Below are 20432 nucleotides of genomic sequence, written 5' to 3'. Positions count from 1 at the left end.
TAAGTAAAATGTCAACGTTTAAACTAAAAACAGTCTGCTCTTCATACCGACTGTTTTACCAGACTGACACAGTATCATTAAGTACCTGTACTTCCACGTCACCACATAAGTCACTCACAGGCCACTCAAATATGAAACAAGTGCAAATGAGGCCAACACAATGCTTCATAATGAAGATAGGGCCAATTATGATTCTATAATATCTTAGACTAAGTGGATTTTAATGTAATCTGAAACAAGTTCTGATTCTTAATGCAGCTTTTTGTCTCCATTCAGGGCTGTGCTTGTTGCTCTGTCAGTATATGGGATAATCAGTGGCCAGTGGCCAGGAGTGTGGCAAAATTACCTCTTCATCCCATTCTCCTCAATGACCTCAACCTGTGCTGAAGAAAGTGTCTGTATGTGTTTGAAAGTGCTAAACAGCTGATAAGAGTGAAAAAAGGGGGGTAAAGTAAAGTGGTAGAAAGACGGGTAAAGACTAAACAGAGAGGAAAGATGGCTGGTGTGCAGCATGCAGGCACTGCAGAGTTCTGCTGCAGAATACAGGGGATGGCGAGCTATTTTAAGGGGAGCGGTTGAAGACCGTCCCTGGGAGATATGAACCTTGCTTCTTTGGCGTCACCTTGTGCTGGATTGGGGCCTACACTGTGAGGGAGAGCGAGGCAAACAGCGGGAGTCTAAATCAATTTAGAAGGGAGGAAAAAAAGAGGAAGAGTAATGCCCTGAGAGGGCAGAAAACTGGGATGCTGCCCACAGGACCAGTGATCCTCTTCCTCCGTCCACAAATCCACACATCACTTTTCTAACCCGCTTAGTGGGTAAAAAAAATGCATAATTGTCTCACAACAGCAGCGTCTTGAGTGCAAAAAGATTGTCTGAGCCGCGTTCATGCCGATAGGGAAACAGTATTCGACACAACACAGGACCGTCACACAGACTATGTGGACAATGTGGTTCACCATCCAGAGCGGACAGACTACACCAGCGACCCCTGGTAGGTTAACCACCTTACTTTAGCTGGTTTCCATGTTTTTATTTGTAGCCTATTATGCTCACGTTTCTCAAGCTATGTTTGGAACTTAATGGTCACTGATGGTAGATACATGATGGTTATAATATAACTGCAACATGGTGACAACTTTTTTTTTTCCTTTCCCCTCACGTTAGGTCTTCCAGAGAGCATACGGAGGTGATTAAAACCCACCTGTACCAGCAAAGAACAATGCTAACATGATTGAACGCTCCTTCAACAGTTGCACCATTTGATAGCGCTGTATCCAGATAAATGCTAATAATCACCCTAATCTTTAAGCAGGCTTTCTTTGTGCGTCGACTACATCTGTGTGTCGCTTGGCAAACGTTCTGCTGTGTTCGCTGAGGAACTACATTGCTTGGCAGAATTTGTTGTTCATGAATTATTGCATTTTTTTGTTGTTGTTGCTGTTTGTTTATTTATGAAAGCTTGCCAGGTATGTGTAGTAATCGTTTTATAAAAGCAATAAGCTGTGAGCGGCTGTGAGCTGCAGTGAGTTTACAGCAGCTAAGGGGGTTTTAGGCACTTCGCAACAACGCCTCTTTCAAGCAATAACTGGTCTGGCATTCCTTCCATTCAAGCACATATCTTGCACAATAATTACATCATCCTTACAAACCCATCCTCTCGCTCCCTGCTCCTCCTGTTCTCCACTCGCACTCGGCCCCCGAAGGAGTTGGAGGGTGATACAAGTTCACGGGGATCCGAGCACAGGTGTAAATTTGTAGAGGAAAAGCATCGGCGCGATATAACGCTCTCACCCACAATCTGTATGCATCTCACCCGGAATCTATATGCGTCGCTTCAACGCCAACAAGGCTGACAGCTAAAGTGCTCAGAGTCATCACTGACAGCCACTGATGTTTGACGACGATAGGGAGAGAGGTGGATTGCAAATGTGGTGGGGGGGGGGGGGGTCTATAAATAGCAGCACTGCTGGAGCTTCATGCGGCACAAGTATGTAGCAGGGCCCTGACACCTCACAGATACCGCCGAGGCAATTCCGAAAAAATATTAGCCACACTTTACACATGGTGCTGGAGCAGTTAGTTAGGGATTCAACACACTCACGCTAATAATGCGGCAGGTGATGAGAGGCACTGAGATGATGGGAGTCACAGCTTTATCTCTGAGGGAAGTACACCGACGCTGGAAGCGCCAACTGGTTCACTGCGACTGCACACTTAACTGTATCGACGGAAACTCAGATGCGAGGATGTGAAGCTTGGGTGGATTCATCTACTGTAGATGTAGAGAGCACCTCATAGATCACACTAAACCCCATCAAATGGAAGCCAAAAGACTTTTCTTTCCTTCTTTTTTTTTTTTACAGTTTCTTTCAGCTCTATTTCACAAGGGCTTCACCGCCAATGGAGCTCTTGAGGCTTGACCATTTATTTTCTCACCTCTGTGGTCAGAAAATGTGCAGGTACATGCTCAGTCAAAAAGAAAGCCACCGTTCATCTGGATGGCCAATCAGTATTGATGGGAAATGTAGTTGATCGAAGCGCGTAAATTCCTCAGTGCGCGCTATATTGACCCTGTATTCATCCTGCATCCAAGCACCGCCAGTTTGACGTGACAGTGACGTAGTTGGATTCAAGGAAGATTTGTAGTCTCTCGCCTCTGGGTAGCCATTGGGCAGCTCAAAAACAGAACTGCCTTGTTCTCTTTGCTTGTATTGTGAACTAGTCAGGTTATCCAAGACTACAAATGTAAATATGAGTGCGGAGCATGTTCTGGACGTTGAACATTGTTTTTGGAGAGAGTATGCGACTGAAGAAATATTGCGGGGAGAGGCTGAGGCTGCGACTGCATGAGCTGCGCCATGCTCACACGCAATGCATCCTGGTACATGTAGGCACTGCCGGCTCCGCTAACAGGAGAACTTAGCTTTCTGAGTCAAAACAGCACGCACTGAGGAATTGATTGCTTTAATTGACTACATTTACCATCGACACTTATTGGACAAAGATTTTCACAATAACAATGTGATTTAAAAATAGTCCTTTATTTCGGAGAGCTGCAAAGGTCTCCTCAGAGTGCAACATTAAATTGACCGATTCCAATATAATAATGACCAATCAATGACCAGGCAGTTTGAGAGAGGGCATGGAACTCACCTCTCAGTCGGTGACATTGTTACTGATGGAACAGAAGTGTGAAATAATACAAACAGCGGAGAAGGAGGGACGCTGCTTGGCTGCCATGAGCGGAAGGTTGTCTGATAAGACGATGTATATTTGACATGTTTGAGGACTGCTACGCACCAAATCTTCACTTGGAGTGAGTTTGATATTTGATGTGGACATGACCAAAACATTTAGAAGCTGGCTCTAGTTCTGATCTTTAATGTTTTTGTAGTCTCTGATAGCCTGTGTCATCGCTAAAAAAAGGTCTGACATTATCATTCTGCTACTGGGGGAAAATAACGCTCTGGCGTGTTCGTTTTTCTTTAAACCAATCACAATCTCCATGGGCAGCGCTAAGCACATTACACAACAAAGGTGTCCCTTGCAAAATACAGTACCGGCTGAAATGGGCGGCCAATGGCAGGCCTATACCCACAGAGTCTACATCCGGCGAATCAGACTACACTTTGGCCGCCGCATCATAACTTCTACAGCCACAGATCACTGGATTGTGTACCTACATATGTCTAACATGGTGCAGAACACCGTCGCCAAAGCTGGACATTTTGCCTGAGGTGGGAGTTTACGCCTGCATGTGGATGACATCATCAAAACAGTGAAGCAACGGGCCCCCCCTGACCCTGCCTCCGCTTCACCGCTGTAAGCCTCTCCATCGAAGGACCTTTTATTTCCCCGAGCAAACCTCCTCGGCCTCGCCGACCTCGGCTGTGAGAGAACCGAGACATCTCTACAGCAATCAATGCTGCTGTGGCTCGCACGCCGCCTCCTGTCCTCCATGTGAACCTCCATCTCCTCGGAGATGGCTCGAAACGCGACGATGAAGGAGAACTCTGTGAAGGCTTTCTGGCTTGCATCATATGGGTCACCATCACTGTTGCTCAGCCATTGCCTGTCTATTGAGTGGTCACTAACTAACCATCTATTGGTTGCAAGCATGCATGCAAAGATTATGTGCACTGATCACCAACGATGAGCCTTCTTCTACCTGTTTTTATAAACTAACACGGTGCAACCATCTTTTTTTTCACTTACACAACACATGCCATGTTATATGCTACTATTTTTAAGGGGAAAAAAGCTCTCTGTTTTATTGGTATACTGTAATTATGCTCTCATATTGACCTCCCACCCACACTGGCTGTTTTCTCACTGACACCTAGCTTCTTTTTTTTTCTTCTCAGGAAAGAGCAGAAACACTAGAAACTCTGCCACAACCACAATAGTGTTTAATTTCACAACTATCTCCAACACTTAAACACATTTCCTATTCAACACAAGCCTCAGGGAGGACACCGTGATGACAGTAAGATGTACAGTTCATCCGATGTGTAGAGTTCATGTTTCAAAACTGGACTTGTATTGTCAACCTGCAGTTTGTCATTTGTTGATTCTGCACGGCCAAAAAGTACTGTGTAAATTAAGCATTTGGGAATATGCCTCAATACAATAAAGTTTTCATGACTTCATTATTCATGGTTTGACATCTCTACATACTCAGACTTTGAATCATAAACTGACAACTCCAGTCATTTATTCCCATGTCGGCACATCTCTGAACAAAGTTGACCTCTTCATTTTGGTAGAACTAGCAACCCGATCAGCTGTGCTCTGTACAACAACACTGCTTGTCTACACAAGTGCCTCGGCTCATGTCTGCTGTGGCACCAAGACACTGAAGGACAGCAGAGGAGTGATGGACGTGGAGACAGAAAGAGAAAAGAGGCAGAGGAGGAAGCCTGAGGCCTTCAAAGCACTTCAGAGGGAGAGAGAGACAGAGCGACAGACAGACAGACAGACAGACAGAGAGACAGAGAGAGAGAGAGAGACAGACAGAGAGACAGAGAGAGAGACGGACACAGACAGACAGACAGACAGAGAGAGAGAGACAGACAGAGAGAGAGACAGACAGAGAGAGAGAGAGACAGACAGAGAAAGAGAGAGAGACAGAGAGAGAGAAGAGGCAGGGAGAAGTCAAACAGACCAAGAGCAACACTGATGAAAGCGAGCTAATGCACCGTGACCACGTGTGCAGAACCGTAGCTGGTGTGTCTGTTGCCACAGCAACCGGCGTCATCATATGCCGACTGATTAAGTGTCTCGATGAACGCTTGGGCTACCAACTGAAGGCAAGAATAGTCTGTGTTCACACTTGTGTGGGTTACTCATTTGACGCTCAGGTGTTTGTGCAGTGCTCCTCTCTGGAGACGTCATCGGTGAGCGCAGTGGTTTCGTCTCAGGGACAACTTGGTCGGTCTTCTAGTTCTGACAGTGAGACGCCACAAACAATAACCCATAATCAGTGTCATGATACTGCGGACTTGTCGCTGTGGGGATTTAAGCTTTGACCTTGTGCTTACTTGACATTATTGCTACCCAAATAAAATGTGACATTCATGCTATGATTGCAGCTGACTTTTTGGTCAAGAATCTGAAAAACTGTGATGAGAGTTTTTCTTTTTCTTTCTTTTACAGACAGTAGAGACAGAGAGAGATTCAACAAAGCCCCCCGTGTCTTGTTTGGTATCTTGGTCGATAATTAATAAGATTAATTAATAGTAAAAATATTTGTTGGTTGAAGCCCTATAGTCCTATATTATAGAATGTCAGTAGGCCTTACTAGCCTTTTTACAGGCTACTTGAGGCTAAGCGGACGTTTTTGCCAAATCGTTCAGACATGGTAAAAGGTAAAGAGAAGACGTCCCACTCTGTTGGATTTGTTTGGAACAAAGAAACAGTGACGTTACAGAGCGGCCACAGAGAGAGAGATAACTTAAACCAGACGACAGCCAAGTTTCATTTTGGTTATCAAGTTACGAAAAGAACAGCATTATGGAGAAATGAGTAACCTTTGACATATAACATATATATATATATAATATTTGAATAGTTTTAACATTAGCCTCACAATCCTTCTGTTGATGTAGGAATTCATTTTGGTTAATAGTCTTTATGACTGAATTACTTCATTCATTATAGATTCACACTGGCTTATTTACATTATCACAGCAGTTCATCTGAGTGTATCTTATTCCATGTCCTTGTGCATAAGGATTGGTATTGGGAGAGGCATCCCAATTGCCTGCAATACTGTGTGTGTGTGTGTGCGTGTGTTTGCATTGATTGTGCACGTCTCAATAACAATATCACTAATAATCAATATACCTATAATTATACATCAGTCCACATGTGTTCCGTATACATATCTGTTAGTGTTGAACAGTGTGAGTAAAGCATGCTCATGGGACTCACCGTTGACGGTCAGATGCACCCAACTGCCGTTGTGGAAGGTGTCATACTGCTGCTCCAGCATCAGCACCTTACACTCATACCAGCCCTGGTCGTCTGAGCGCACGTTCTCTATCCGCAGGGAGGACTTGCCGTGAAGACTGGCCCGGCCTGGACGAGAGACACAGAAACACAGAGATGACGTGTCAGCGGAAAAAAGGAGGCGAGCGGAGAGGTGAGGAGGGACGGGTGGGTTTGAATTTAATGAGGGAAATGAAGGAGACGGGGAAGGAGCAGGTGAGAGGTGAATGGATGGGGAGAAGAGGGAACGCGGGGTGAATGTTTAAGAGAAAATCAACCTTTGAACAGGTTCTGATATAAATATAAAGGGATCACAGAACTCGGAGAGTTGGTGTCACAGGGCGACATCGCAGTGCAGGCCTGTTTTTCTGCTGCACGGTTAAAGTGCAACACAACATCATAGTGGGAGACCGGCTGCAGCTGCATGCGCGCAATGAAATCTGTCACTTAAGCTACTGTGTGCGTGTGTGGCGGTCTATTTTGGAGACGCGCCGAGGCAAGGACAGGTCGTTGCTTGCTTTGAGGAGTGGGAAGTGGCCAGCGTGACAGCGGGGGAGCCTCGGGGTTACGCAGGAGCCAACAATCCGTCGGAACAGATACCGACTTGGTGAGTACAGCAGAGTCAGGGACGGCTTACTTTTACAGATCAAAAGCTGAGAGGGGGGGGGTGGATTGATGATGTCGCTCAGGGCAATCTGGCAACTGGATCATAACAGATGGCGACTGGCAATAAAGGCTAAACAAAGGGCTTTCAGGGAGCGCGCAGCGGCTCAAAACGTCTGCGTTTTCAAAGCCCTGCTATCCTTCATTAATCCCCCAGTCCGCTCCACTTTGAGGGTATTCCTGACTAATGTTTGTTTGCCCCCCTAAATCTCCTCTGCAGCATGACACCACAGGTAAATATATCAGCTGCACTGGCGGCTGCCTCAGTGAGTTGAGTTGAGGTAGACGGTCAAAGTGATGTTTTTTCCCTATAGCGTGTGTGTGTGTGTGTGTGTGTGTGTGTGTGTGTGTGTGTGTGTGTGTGTGTGTGTGTGTGTGTGTCGTGGTTAGGCTATTTATACATCAGATTATATTTGTCCAGCTTCCAACCATGTCTGTCTCCTCTCTTGCCTGACTGGAAAGAGCTGAGAAAGACACTCCGTGTTAATTATTGAGTGTGAACTATGCCTTTAGTATACAGACGTATCTATGTGTCCTTCACTATCCACTGCTGTGTACTTGCCCTTTGATTCCACCTCCATTTCTCTTTGTCTTAGGGTAAACAGCGTGTCCAAACAGTAGTGGGTATCCTTTTCTGGACTTGATGTATTTAAGGTAATGAACAAGAAATCATGCATGAGTGTGTCTGTATAAACACGCGGTGCTGTTCGCTTACTGTGTGAAAGCATAGTGGTGCCTCATTGTCACACATGGCCCTTCGCTTTGCTGCATACTGATTCCCCAGCATGCTGAGGAAGAATTACCCACAGACCAGTGACGTGCGGTGAGGTTCGTGGCTGGTGAGGCACTGACTCTTTCAGAGTCAGATTTACAACTATATGAATCACCATTCAATTGGCAGCTTGCACATTGGTTGTTTTTCATATTTCATATCAGTATTCTGTACACACACTATAGGTAAGGTACTGTAATGGTAAAAAATATATATTTGTATCATGAAATGGTTTAGAAACATTAGAAGAACAGAGTTAGACATTTAGCTCTGTCCATACATGGGGTAAGAACAGATAGCTCTGTGTCGACATGATTTAGGATCAGATCAGGAACAGAGTTACTGTTTACTTTAGAGGACTGTAAAGACAGACACAGGAAGATGATCAAAGGGTCACACTGGGGGTTTGTTCCTGTCCTGGGGATGTTTGGGTTAATGTAAATGAGAATGACAATGAGATCAATGGAAAATGGAAGATAAGATCAACCAGCGTAAGACACCTTTGACCTGTCTGAAGGAGGAGACTGTTTCTGCTTTAGTATATAGTATGTGAGGATTTGAACTGATGTTGAAGAATGCTCCCAGCAGTCTCTGTGTGAAGAGCTGTGTTGGGGGATTCTCCCTCTTGCAAGAGAATAAATGGAAAAGGACAACTTTGAATGATTTGGAGACTTGGATTATTTTGATTTGCGAATATCACTCTCTTCTCCCGATTAACATAAAAATATTCTACGACAGTACATATAGCATGTGCGCCGCGATCCGGCTCCGACGGATTTTTGCGGTCAAAGCAAAATGTAAGAAGAAGAGAAGTGTAGAAGAAGGGCAACGGCAGAACAAGCATAAACCCGACTCGTGGGCTCTTGCACGCCCCCTTCATTGAGGCAGATGTACTGTTTGCCTCCCCTCTGTGCTTCTTCGCTGCAGTTTTATGTCAGATCAGCAAGACTAAATATGTTCTACACATACGTGAAATACATGACCTATTCTATGGAAAGAGAGGACATATAATACAAGTGTCTACAAATATTACAGTGGTGACAAACAATGAGAAAGCAAAAGACATGCGCTCAACCCAGTTTGTGAGGGATTGCACAATCTGAGATGAGGCACAGCTCATCGCTGCCTCACCTCGGAGCGAACATGAAATGCGCAAATACATCGGATATTAGCAACCTAGCACACTGGGGAAAAAAAGCCCTCGGAACATAGGACCCTGTGAACAAAGCACACTTGGAAATTAGGTCCCTGGGAACATCGGATACTAGCAACCTTGCACACTGGGAACAAAGGACCCTCAGAACATAGGACCCTGGGAATATAGCACACTGGGAACATAGGACTTTAGGAACATGGGACCCTGGGAACACAGGACCCTGACAATATAGGGCACTGGGAATATAGGGCCTTGGAAACATAGTACTGACCCGGTTGGATCCAGCATCCTGAGGAAGAGCAATTCACATAACACCCAAAATAATACATAAATAATAAAAATATATTTTATAATTATTGTGCTTTAGGACAATCAGAAAAAAACTGGTATAAAACTAGTGCTGAAGGGCTGTGTAGACATTGTGTTTACCATATGTGATGGTCTACGGACAAAATCCAAGATGGCGGTTGCCAAAATGCTGAACACGAGGCATAAACACCGGAGTCCAGAAACCAGCGCGTGACGTCACGACGTCAGCGTCCACTTCTTATAACCAGGTGTATGCTTCAATATCTGATCATGAATTTAAAAAAATAACTGCAGAACTAATGATGACATTTGATTGAAGAACTTGATCATTGAACCTAAAATGATCTATGGCTCCATGTTTTTAGCCGAAAGTCTATTTGTTTAATTTTATACCAATCTGCATCATTGAGTCCTGCTGCTGAGAGTGATATTCGCAAATCAAAATAATCCCCCTGAGGTCACGTCCTACTCATTTATTTCAGACAATCTCCACTCATTTATTTCAGACAATCTCCACTGCTCAGTCAACACAGCATCGGGGTTGTGATGCTTTCTGTTGGCTCTGTGTGTTCACTGAAGCTGGATTCATTTTTAACTCCTCTGACAGCTGGAAAGTGTCAAGCTATTTTTAAGTGTATGAATGCAGGTCTTGTTCTTGTTTTCACGTCAGTAAGTTGTCATTTGCCTGACAGCCTAGGCTGACGCGAAAAATATATTACCGGAGAGGGGGATTTAAGGTAAACACAGGTTGGAGAAAAAGCTTATCGCGGTCGACCTAATGTTACTTACACGGCAACGCATCAATTGTTTGGGCACTAGGTACACCAGGATGCTCAAATGTGGTGAATTTGTTTACCAGATTAAAGGATTAAGATGGCGTTGCTCTATAAATTGAATATTTTTGAAGAATTCCACAAAAAGACCAAAACCAATGAACAACCAATGTCTGAGTGCATCTCTAAATACTTTCTGCAATCCTCTGCTCTGTAAAAAAGACACAAATATACTATACTGTTTGACTTCATGTTTTTAAATGGCTCAGTAAGGCTCAGTGTGTATGTACCATGGTGGAACATCACTAAAAACATATTGCTCATTGGAGTGTTCCTATAGTTTTTGGACAACAATAACTCCTCCCCTCTGGTAGGCGCTACAGAGCACAGTACGGCAAAAGCACCAGACACAGGAACAGCTTCTTTCTGCTGGCCGTCATATTGCACTACTACCTCTGTCTGCACTATTATCACTACTTGCACTATCTCCTCAATTCCATTGCCATTGTTTATGTTCATATATAAATTATATATATATACTTTTTGGATATATGTTTATACTTATATTGTACATATTGTTAAATGTTTATACCTACATCTGTTTTAGTTTTTTTGCTGTCCTTTTATCTATTTTTTTAAAATACATTTGCGTACGCATACATGGCCAATAAAGCTGATTCTGATTCTATGCTTAGTCATAACTGAGCACAATAGATATTGGGCTGATGGGTGAGCTAGTATGTGAGATCAGTCGTGGACAGACATAGAGCTGCACACACATGACCGAATGCATAATCTCCTGGTGGAGATAATAAGACTGACTGACCCTGAACTTAAACGTTCCAATGTGAGGATGTGCTTCACCAAAGTCAACAACTTCTTGAATCCCTGCCTGAATTTGTATCAACCACACATCATGTTAACGTAAGAACTTTACAGAACAAACCGCCTAAAAGATTTGAAAGGATTCACTTTGGATGAGCATATTTTGAACTGGACTCCATTCAACCCCATCTCTTCTTGATAGTAAGATAAATGAATTAATGGGTTTTGGTCTTTTATAATAGCATTGTTATTGGGACAATAAGAAAAATAAAGAGTACTGCCAGTCTCATGCTTTATCTTTGTGATGTTCCCTGTACCGTGTGATGCCACAACCACTTCCTGTGTTCAGAAAAATGTCCAACGGTGCATTTCAACCGGATCCGGCGACGGAGAGCTTCTAAATCTTTCTATTCATTTCCTATGGAGAGTGAGAAGCAGTCGCGCAGTCCTTTTGACAGTTCAGTAAGAGGCTACAGCTACTATTGACTGAGGTGAGGAGCCACTAAAGGGCTTTAGTGGCATTTAAAAAGAACACTCCATGCTCCCTTTGGCTTTGTTTTCTATTCATTCTTCATTAACTGCTTTCAGCAGCAATTATGTCATTATCACACACAAAGCCCAGGCTGGGCAAACTTCATGAAAGCCACAAGTCCACTGGTGGTGAATTAAGCCGAGCAAAACCCCACAGCAGTAATTAATCACTTCAAACAGCATCCATTTTTCTTCTTTTTGGAAGAATATGTACCTGTCAGAGCTAACACGACAGGCTAATCTCTGCTACGTATATATGCAACTGTTCTTTAAACAATCGCCCAAAACCCGTCATTGCTGTCTAGATCCTGTAAAAAGCATTACATTTTCAGCACAACTAGGAAGCCGTAATTGATTCGTCTGAGACCAACAGTCAGGTAAAATAAATTCAGTGAAAGAACAGCAGCCTGCAGAGGTCGTAAATACGTCAATAGTTCAATCAATACAGAAGGTAGAGCCTCCTTTTTCTTCAAACATTGGTACCACATGTGGAAACTTGTAGAAATGTTGTATATATAGATTGTATTATTTTCCAATTTGTGTTCAGTAAATTACCAAAGAAATTCATTTTTATGGTTTATGGCATGGAAACTGTATTATACTGCACCAAATACATGTCTCTCTACTTCTAGCCTACGGTTTCCATAGAGGTGCAGGAGTTTTATATTGCAGAGCAATTCAAGGCCACGGAGAGTAAAATGTGGCGCAAGCATAAAAAACGGCCCAAAGCGGCGGGTTGTTCAGAGGGTTAAAGACCACACGACCACAATGACCACACTGGACTTTTGGAAGTCCCAGGTCAACTTTTTCGTGTGAGGACTCAAGTGTCAAGTTGACTTACAAGTCAATCAAGTCTGTTGTGATGTTATGTCGCAGCTGACCTACAGTCTCTGACTATACATTTTGCTTTGGGTGAAGTCACACAGTGAAGTTAGTGAACAGCGGATCACAGATGCTGCACAAAATTGAGCAATGTCCTTCCAGGTCGCAGATTTGAAAAAGAATGTGCAGGCCTTGTGTGCAGGATTTTGACTCTAGTTGTTGAGATATTTCAGTTCGGATAAAAAATAAATGGACAGACGATACATTGGACCAGACAAATTCTCATTTAAATCCCTCTTCAATTCACAGATGGAATATACGGCCTGAAGTGTGAGCCTAGAATATTGTAATGACTGACAAGAACAGTATCCCTACGGCAAGAAGAGCAGTAGTCAGCGGGACTTCTGATCATTGGAGTAATTATGACAACTCCAGCTGTTCCTCTGTTGTCTTCTACCCAGTCAGTCCGACCCCACTTCTTGTCTCTTCTATCGGCTTCCTGCAGTCGGCACATGGCAGCCTGTCACAGAGCCCCACTCCTCGTTGACTGACATTAACTGTGATAACATCAGAGGACTCGCCTTTGGGTCCACATTTTCAAAAACTTCACATGAGGTCGCCTGGTGCTGCGGGTTGGCTTGTTAACACTGCAGTGGTATCATCAAAGGCCACGCTTCTGATAAGACATATTCTCATACATATTACTTCATATTTAACTGTGCTAAAAACAGTAAGTTTAAACCTTGATTGTTATATAAGAACATCAGTTCTATACGCACCGATCGATCGACAGCAAAGAAAAATTGCAATTGATCAAACCTGGATTACAATCTGAGCTCCCCGTATTCTGCCTAATTTAGGAAGAAGGGCAAAGCAGATTTATTAGCTTCAGTGAATGTCTGCTGGGTCATTTTTAAAATGTCCCCATTTGGGATCAGCTTGGAGATCTTCCACGATGATGGGGGGGGCATTCAACAATGTAATCTGCCACCACTTCCTGCTGTTTCTTTATTACTTTTTTCTCTGTCCCTCCATCTTCAATTTCTATTGCTCTCTTCCTTAGTGACTATGAACGTTTGTCCATCTCTTCCTTCTGCTGGTTCTCATGTTTGAGACTTTGTCTGCCTCCTCTACTCTCACGGATGTGTTCTCCTTCCTCCTCTCTATGAAGAACATAAGACAAAGGCTTGTTTGAGACAGAAGGGCAGATCGGTGTCTAGGAAACAGTGGCCCTGTGGTTGGCTCCGCTCATTAACCCTCCGCAACATCCCGATCTAAAGAGGGCACAATGTGAACCTCTATGTATCTCAGCAGCTTTTGGCTGTGACCTGTGATCTTCCATGATGTCACACTGAAAGCACAGTGGGTGGTTGATGCTCGCCTGCGCCCCGGCTAAAGAACTTCACATATTTCACTTCTGCGCTATGAAACAACGAGATGAATGGTCGCCTCGCTGAAGGCTAAAGTCGGCCATGTGTCTCATGGGACTGAAAAGACGGCGAGAAGAATTTCAAAACAACGCTAAGCCGAGGTTGTGTGTGTATGGTCCCTAAAAACCAGTTCAATGTATGCAGTCTTTATTATAGCGTTTGAAGTTTCTAAAGCAATATATGATACAAACTAATGTTTGCCTCTGTTAATATAAATATAATATAATATACATCTTCCCAGTTTTAATCCTGTGTTAATTGTCCATTCATCTCTTGTTATATGACAAATGTATATCAAAACATCTGGATCTAGTATCTTTTTTAAATCGACTTCCTGTCGTTTCGCTTCTGTAAAACGGTTTGAAATGTTTTGGTGACTCATCCTGCACTTAGAAAATCATCCAATCAGATGAGACTTTGGGCGACTACCTCGTCGCTCATATGAAACCGCACCTCGCCGTTTGTGGATCGCAGCAGCTAATGGAGCAACATGAGGAGAGACAGGAAGAGAGGTGAGTTGGGATATGAGTGGACATTTCCGAACCAATGTGGCTGAGATCTAATTCATTCAAGGGGAAACGTTGCCAATACTCAACCAGCTCTGTGTCACTGCAGGGCAGACATTACATGCAATAGTTTTACCTACATTCACATTTTTTAATTAGATACTGAATGAAAAGTAGAGCATTTTCTGGTCCGTGTCTGACTTTCTTACGAGCTCTAATGGTTTTAGTCTGAGACTGTTTCCGCATGTTGTGTCCTCTCCGTGATTCTAAAACAGCTGAGGACTCCAGCTCCCACATGTGAGGGTCAGAGAGATATTGCTCGGCCGCTGGTTCTTTAAACATTGTGATGGAAACAATGTATTAAAAATATAAACAATAGACATTTTAGTTTGTTTGACAATGTATGCGGTCATATGGCCCAGCACTACTTCCCCCTGTGGCCTCCTCCTGATCTAACAACAGGTGAGGGAGGTGTGTGTGGAGCTAACAGTCATCTGTAGTATCACGCTAAACTCTAACCCAGCCCACGTTTTAGCAGTCCAATCAAATGCAAAGGATTTGATTTGAATCCGTCTCCTAAATGTATCTCATTTCACAGCACAGAAGCAAAACACACTCTGACTTCCGTCTCCCTGGGACTCTAAATGTGGATTCTGGTCTTCACATGAAGCTGTTTTTAGCCTGCGATGGCTGTCACTCTCTCCAGTTAAAATGACAAACGTTGCTGGCGGTAGTGTTATTAATTAACCTTTATTACGTAGCAGCAGAAATGAAACTTTATGCTGTTGACTGGGTGATGTGCTCTCAACCAACCAGTGTCTGTACAAAGAAACATCACTCTATGAATGTAAGTGAATGCTATGTTTAGACAATTCAACAAGGCCAACAGTGATAAGAGCCTTGAACGGGGGTAAAAAAATTGAATGAACAATGTGTCATCTGATGGGACGCTGTACAACCTGACAAGAGGAACTAGAAAGAGTTTACCCAGATACAATTAACAAATTTACTAAAACTACCAGATATCGATATCCTTATCCTCCTCAAAAAACATGGGGGCTTGACTGACAATAAGTCTCTGAAGCACTCATTCCCAAAGACCAGGTCGGGACCAGGCGGGAACTTCCTGTTCTGCAGAGTGAAGTCTCCTAAAACTTGCATTCTCTCTACTGAACAGCAGGGGGTTTTTTCGCAACCAATGAACGGTGTAACCATATTTGGAATTTGGCAGCTACTTGTCAATCACAGTAAGCCCCGCCCTAAATCATACCCTGCTTTATGGTCTGTTTGACTCTAAATGGACCATCATTTACTAAATGAACATCATGCTGTATTGAAGAAGACTTGAAACTAGAGATTGAGACCATAAACTCATGTTTACAATGTTTACTGAGGTAATAAATCAAGACAGAAGTAGAGTCATTTTCTCATAGACTTCTATACAACCAGAGAAGTCGCCCCCTGATGGTCAGTTGAGAGAATGCAGGTTTTAAGACACTTCCACATTGGCTTCACTTGGAAGAACTGGAGGTTGCCGCCTGGTTCCCAGTGATATTTAACGGCGTAACAACGTCAACGCGCGCTTGAGAAACACTTCAACAGCGACTCGCCGACAATGTAGTTGACCGCGCTTGGCCATTTTGTTGCTTTGGCACTTATATTGTGAACATAGCGGGCTGCTACTAAAACCTGTATCCAGCCAAGAAAACTTGAGATACAGATTTAAAGTGACTTTGAGTTATGTTAGTTACATGCAGATATTTAAAGCTGAACCTAACTTCATTGTTATACGGCCTTTGAAAAGATTTGCATTCCCATCCTGCTGCTCTTTTTGCTGCGGTCAGGATTCTGTAACTGTAACCAAAAGCTTCTGAAACTTGGTGATCTAATCAATGAGGACAAAGTGTGTGAGGGTGCATGAAAGATCACACAAAGCTTGAGTATTTTTGACACAATCTCCTAGTCTGACACTCTATTTTTCTTCCTGCTGCGGCTGGCAGGTGGGATGTAAAGGACTCTTTAAAAATACACCTTTTCCTGTATCTGATGCAGACAGCGGCAGATCAACCGGCTGCCTTTCAATCACACGTGAAGATTAGTATCCGCTTTTTAAACGGCATGGTAGACTAGTGGATATTATACTGTGTTTCAAACGATGGGACTTAAACTGTGAGAGCAAAAATCCTGCTTCAAAGTGTATATTTCTTGGACTAACTAATAGAGAAATAAAGAAAATGATTTCGCATTATGAAGGGCTTTTTGTGATACTAATATTAACATAATATCACAGATGTTAAAGTTTCCCAATTCTCAAGAATATCCTGCATCCAGATTATTGAGAAATAATCTCATGGTTCAACATGAAAATGTCTTAAATTGAACCTTAGAGCCTCTCAATAATGATTAGTGAAATTGTGAAAAACAATGAATTTGAGAAAACAGTACAATTGATTTGTTTCAATCTGATTTTAGGAACCATCATAGTACTAAAAACGCTCTTCTTAAGTTAATGAATAAATTGAAACCTGTGTGGTTATTAGTGGCACAGCTCTTCAAAGGTTTGGCTTCTCCTTCACAGTGTTTCTGTGTAGGTCCTGCTGATGCTAGAGATCAGCCACAATGTCTTTTCTCTGTGGTGTGTGTCGATACTTTATTTCCTTTCGCATGCTTGCTTTAGGAACACCTTTTACGCAGACGACGCACAGATTTATCTATTAATGCCAGAATTTTCTACAATAGTGAGAAGAAAATGACAGTAACCACAGGTCGATATCTATCTGTATTCTTTTCACAAAAACATCTTACTAAAAACTTTGAAAGGCCTGAGCGGCCCAGCCACGCGGTCTTTATTCTGACTAGTTATTGCCGAATGCTCCCTGAGATCTTTGGTCTCTTGTCATTTGTATATAATTATATATATTGGAGTTTTTAATTTAATTGTTTAGATTTATTTTTTCCTGTTTTTGTTCTTATTGATAATGACTTTGAAACTGTGTTTGAGTGCTATATATATATATATAAGTAGAGTTTACACTTATCTTGTTTTAGTGGTAGTAGCTGATCAACAATCAGCTTTGTTTTTAATGATTTTTCATTGGCCATTGAAATTTGAAGTGAATGTATGTATTTGTGTGGCGTCTCGCTGAAGGTCAAAATAAAATAGTATGAACTGTCGTGATGATGAAATTGTTATTACGTCATAACGCTCAGAAGGGAAATGCTGTTGAACTCGTTGGATGATCCAACATGTGGATGCTACGCTGACTCCTCCTCACACGTGGAAAAGTTGACATTTAATTTATTATGACATGAATAAATACATGATAAAAGCTCTTTGAAGGGGGGGATTATTTCTGAAATGTAATGATCAGAGGGGAGGAAATCAAAAGCAGGCAAACGGGGAAATCCGCTTCACCTTGAGCACAACACATGATTAATCTGTGGTGGAAAGAGCTGCTCTCTAAAGGACATGTCATCTCATTAAAGCTGTCTGCTTTAGTTAGTAAACAGATTTATTACAGTCGACCGCTGTGAGCACACCACTGATCAAAGACAGCACTATTGTCAAGAAGTCATGTCTTTGTTTACCAAAACAGAGAGCGGATCCAAAATGTGATTCTATATCCTGAGCGTTCTTCCGCTGGTTTCACTAAGACAGATATCATGAACGAAACACAACTCAGTGAGCTGAAAACAAATAGTTATCACTGTACACCAGGGCTGAGCAATACATCAATATTACATCAATATCGTGATATGAGACTCTAGCATTTCTTTGATTTGTCTTTACCCACTTAGTCATTATATCCACATTACTTATTTAACAATCAAAAATCTCATTGTGTAAATATGTTGTAAAAGAATCAACGGCCAACCCATAGCTATCCTCTCAATATCGATATTGAGGTATTTGTTGAGAGAATATTGTGGTATTTGATTTTATCCTTATCGCCCAGCCCTAACTGTGATGGTCATGACATTTTAATTGCCAATTAATTGTTGTACAACTAATTGCGATTTGCGGTTTGATTGTAATTTCCTGTCTATTTGATGCCACACAGCGGTGCGGTTGTGTCTGGCTTTTCAACTGACCCTGACTGTCCAAAATGATGCGATTGTTGGCAAAACGGTGTCGATAAATCTGTCTCTGGTTGCACAGATGTATTTTAAATTGCTTCATTCCAAAACGTCTGTCTATTGCTGACCTAGTGTAACAAAAACAGGTTTCAAGGAAGTTAACTCGCATAGCTTTCTTCGGTCTTGAGGCGCTGCAACGTTTACTCAGAGACAAACCGAACCTGCACTGTATATTTACTTCCAGCTGACCCCTTTACAGCCGTCTGCTCCGAGCGGACCCACCGTCACTCTCTCGAGCTATTCATTGAAGATCCCACACTGCTGCTATAACACCATGTTTCCATCCAAATATTTTGATGTGAATTCTCTCTATGTGAGAGGAGCTGGATGGAAGTGACGACTCCAGCATAACTTTTCCCAGAACGCACTGCTGCACCTGTAAGGGAGACTCTTCTATACATCAAGGGAGACACTGTATCTACTGTATCTACTGGAAACGCACCTAGTTCACTTTCTATTGATGCACATTTGTAACAATTGCTTTGAATCAGGGCTGTCCACAAATATTCTAAACAAAAATATATATTTGATTAGTAAAAAAAAGCTGATATTCGAAAGTGAATATAACTTTTTGATTGGCGGGAGTTTCTCTATTAATATGGTTTTGCTCAATAGTTTTCTGTCATCACTGTGATGGGCTTTCCAAACTAGTGTGTGATGTCATAAATCCTGCTGGTGTGTCATGATGTTACACAGAGTTCAGCACCGTCAGCAGATGAATGTAAAAACAAACATCACAGTGAAAGCACAGCCTTGTTTATGTCTGGAGGGGGAACGTGGTGCTGCACACTCAAACGTGCTTTTTGAGCTGTAAACTAAATCATATGACTGGTTTTAGTATTGACAGTTCTTTCCAAAACCAGGAAGCAGGAAAAAACCCTGTATTTAATGGGTTTAAAATAGCTCAACACGCCGTTCACCATACTGTATTAAATCAGCCCTGAACCTCACAGGTCGGGACTTATCGATGTCATTAAACGTGTCTAAAAATAGAACGTGAAACATCCCCGTGAGCGACTCCTGCCTCACATCCACGCACTTCCCCTCGCCACCAATCCGTAAAATATGCGATCAGGAAATCAGCATTTATGCTTCTCTCATAATGTTACATTGAAAACAACCAATCCGTGTTTCAATGGACAGGAGGAGAGCTGGTGTCCGTAGCAACACCGCTAACTGCTAACAAACATAGGTGACGCTCACTTATGATGCGTTCAGGCTCTGTTCTGTGAAAATTTGTTCTATTAAATCATAACTTATATTATCATGATGTCATCAATGATCAGCAATTAGTATCGGCGGCAAAAAAATACATGATCTGGGATCTGTTAAAATAATATTTGCTCCCTTTTTTCTTTTGTGCTGATCCCATCTGTGGTCCGATCCGAACCGTGAGTTTAATGATCCGGTGCACCGCTAAGTTCTGGGGGCAACCGAGCACACTTCTGAGTGATGCTGTCTGGGGTCAGAGATTTAAAGAGGCGTGAAATGTTTGACCGGAGAGAGCAGTGACATTTCGCCGTTTGTGGTGTGAATGTGACTGCGTTCACCATCTTACCGGCGTACTCCGGGTCCACGTGAGGAGGGTAGAAGCGAAAGTTGATGAAGAAGGGGATGGGCATTCCATACTTGAACCACTCCACCACGTAGGGCTGGCCGTTCAGGGGGTGGGACACGTCGCATCCCAGGATGACGTTCTCTCCCGCGTGGGCCGTCACAAATTGGGGCTCCTCTCGCACTCCGTGGGCACCTGGAGGGTTAATGGCATTCACAGGTCAGCCAGGTCAACGAGCCCATTTCACACCATTACATTTAAATTCAAATCTTCACACATTTAGAGCGTGTACAATACTCCTGCTGCAACCACAGAGCAGATACAAAGGCAGGCAGATCATTTTCAAGGGTTAGAGAATAATGAATCCTATTTCTGGGAGCCGACCACGTGACCTCCACCAGCTTCCTGCTGTCGTCCACTCAATAACAACAGCAACAGTAACAGTCAGCATGTAAAAGCTT

At 42.8% G+C, this 20432-nt stretch overlaps 1 protein-coding gene across 1 annotated transcript in view; it reads right to left on the bottom strand.

Moving 5' to 3' along the window:
* The window catches only part of LOC306705474 (protein turtle homolog B-like), a gene marked incomplete at both ends in the record, with an annotated part of 108833 nt that overhangs the window by 57550 nt on the left and 30851 nt on the right, over positions 1–20432 (bottom strand). The window contains 2 exons of the mRNA XM_079172243.1: positions 6436–6582; positions 19975–20166. Of these exons, the coding sequence (XP_079028369.1) occupies positions 6436–6582; positions 19975–20166 (339 nt within the window). The remainder of the gene's footprint in view (positions 1–6435; positions 6583–19974; positions 20167–20432) is intronic.

This window comes from Pholis gunnellus (assembly GCF_910591455.1).
Source record: "Pholis gunnellus genome assembly, chromosome: 13".
Classification (NCBI taxonomy): Eukaryota; Metazoa; Chordata; class Actinopteri; order Perciformes; family Pholidae; genus Pholis; species Pholis gunnellus.
Note: the sequence above shows the minus strand (reverse complement) of the source record. Positions and strands in the feature narration are given on the sequence as shown.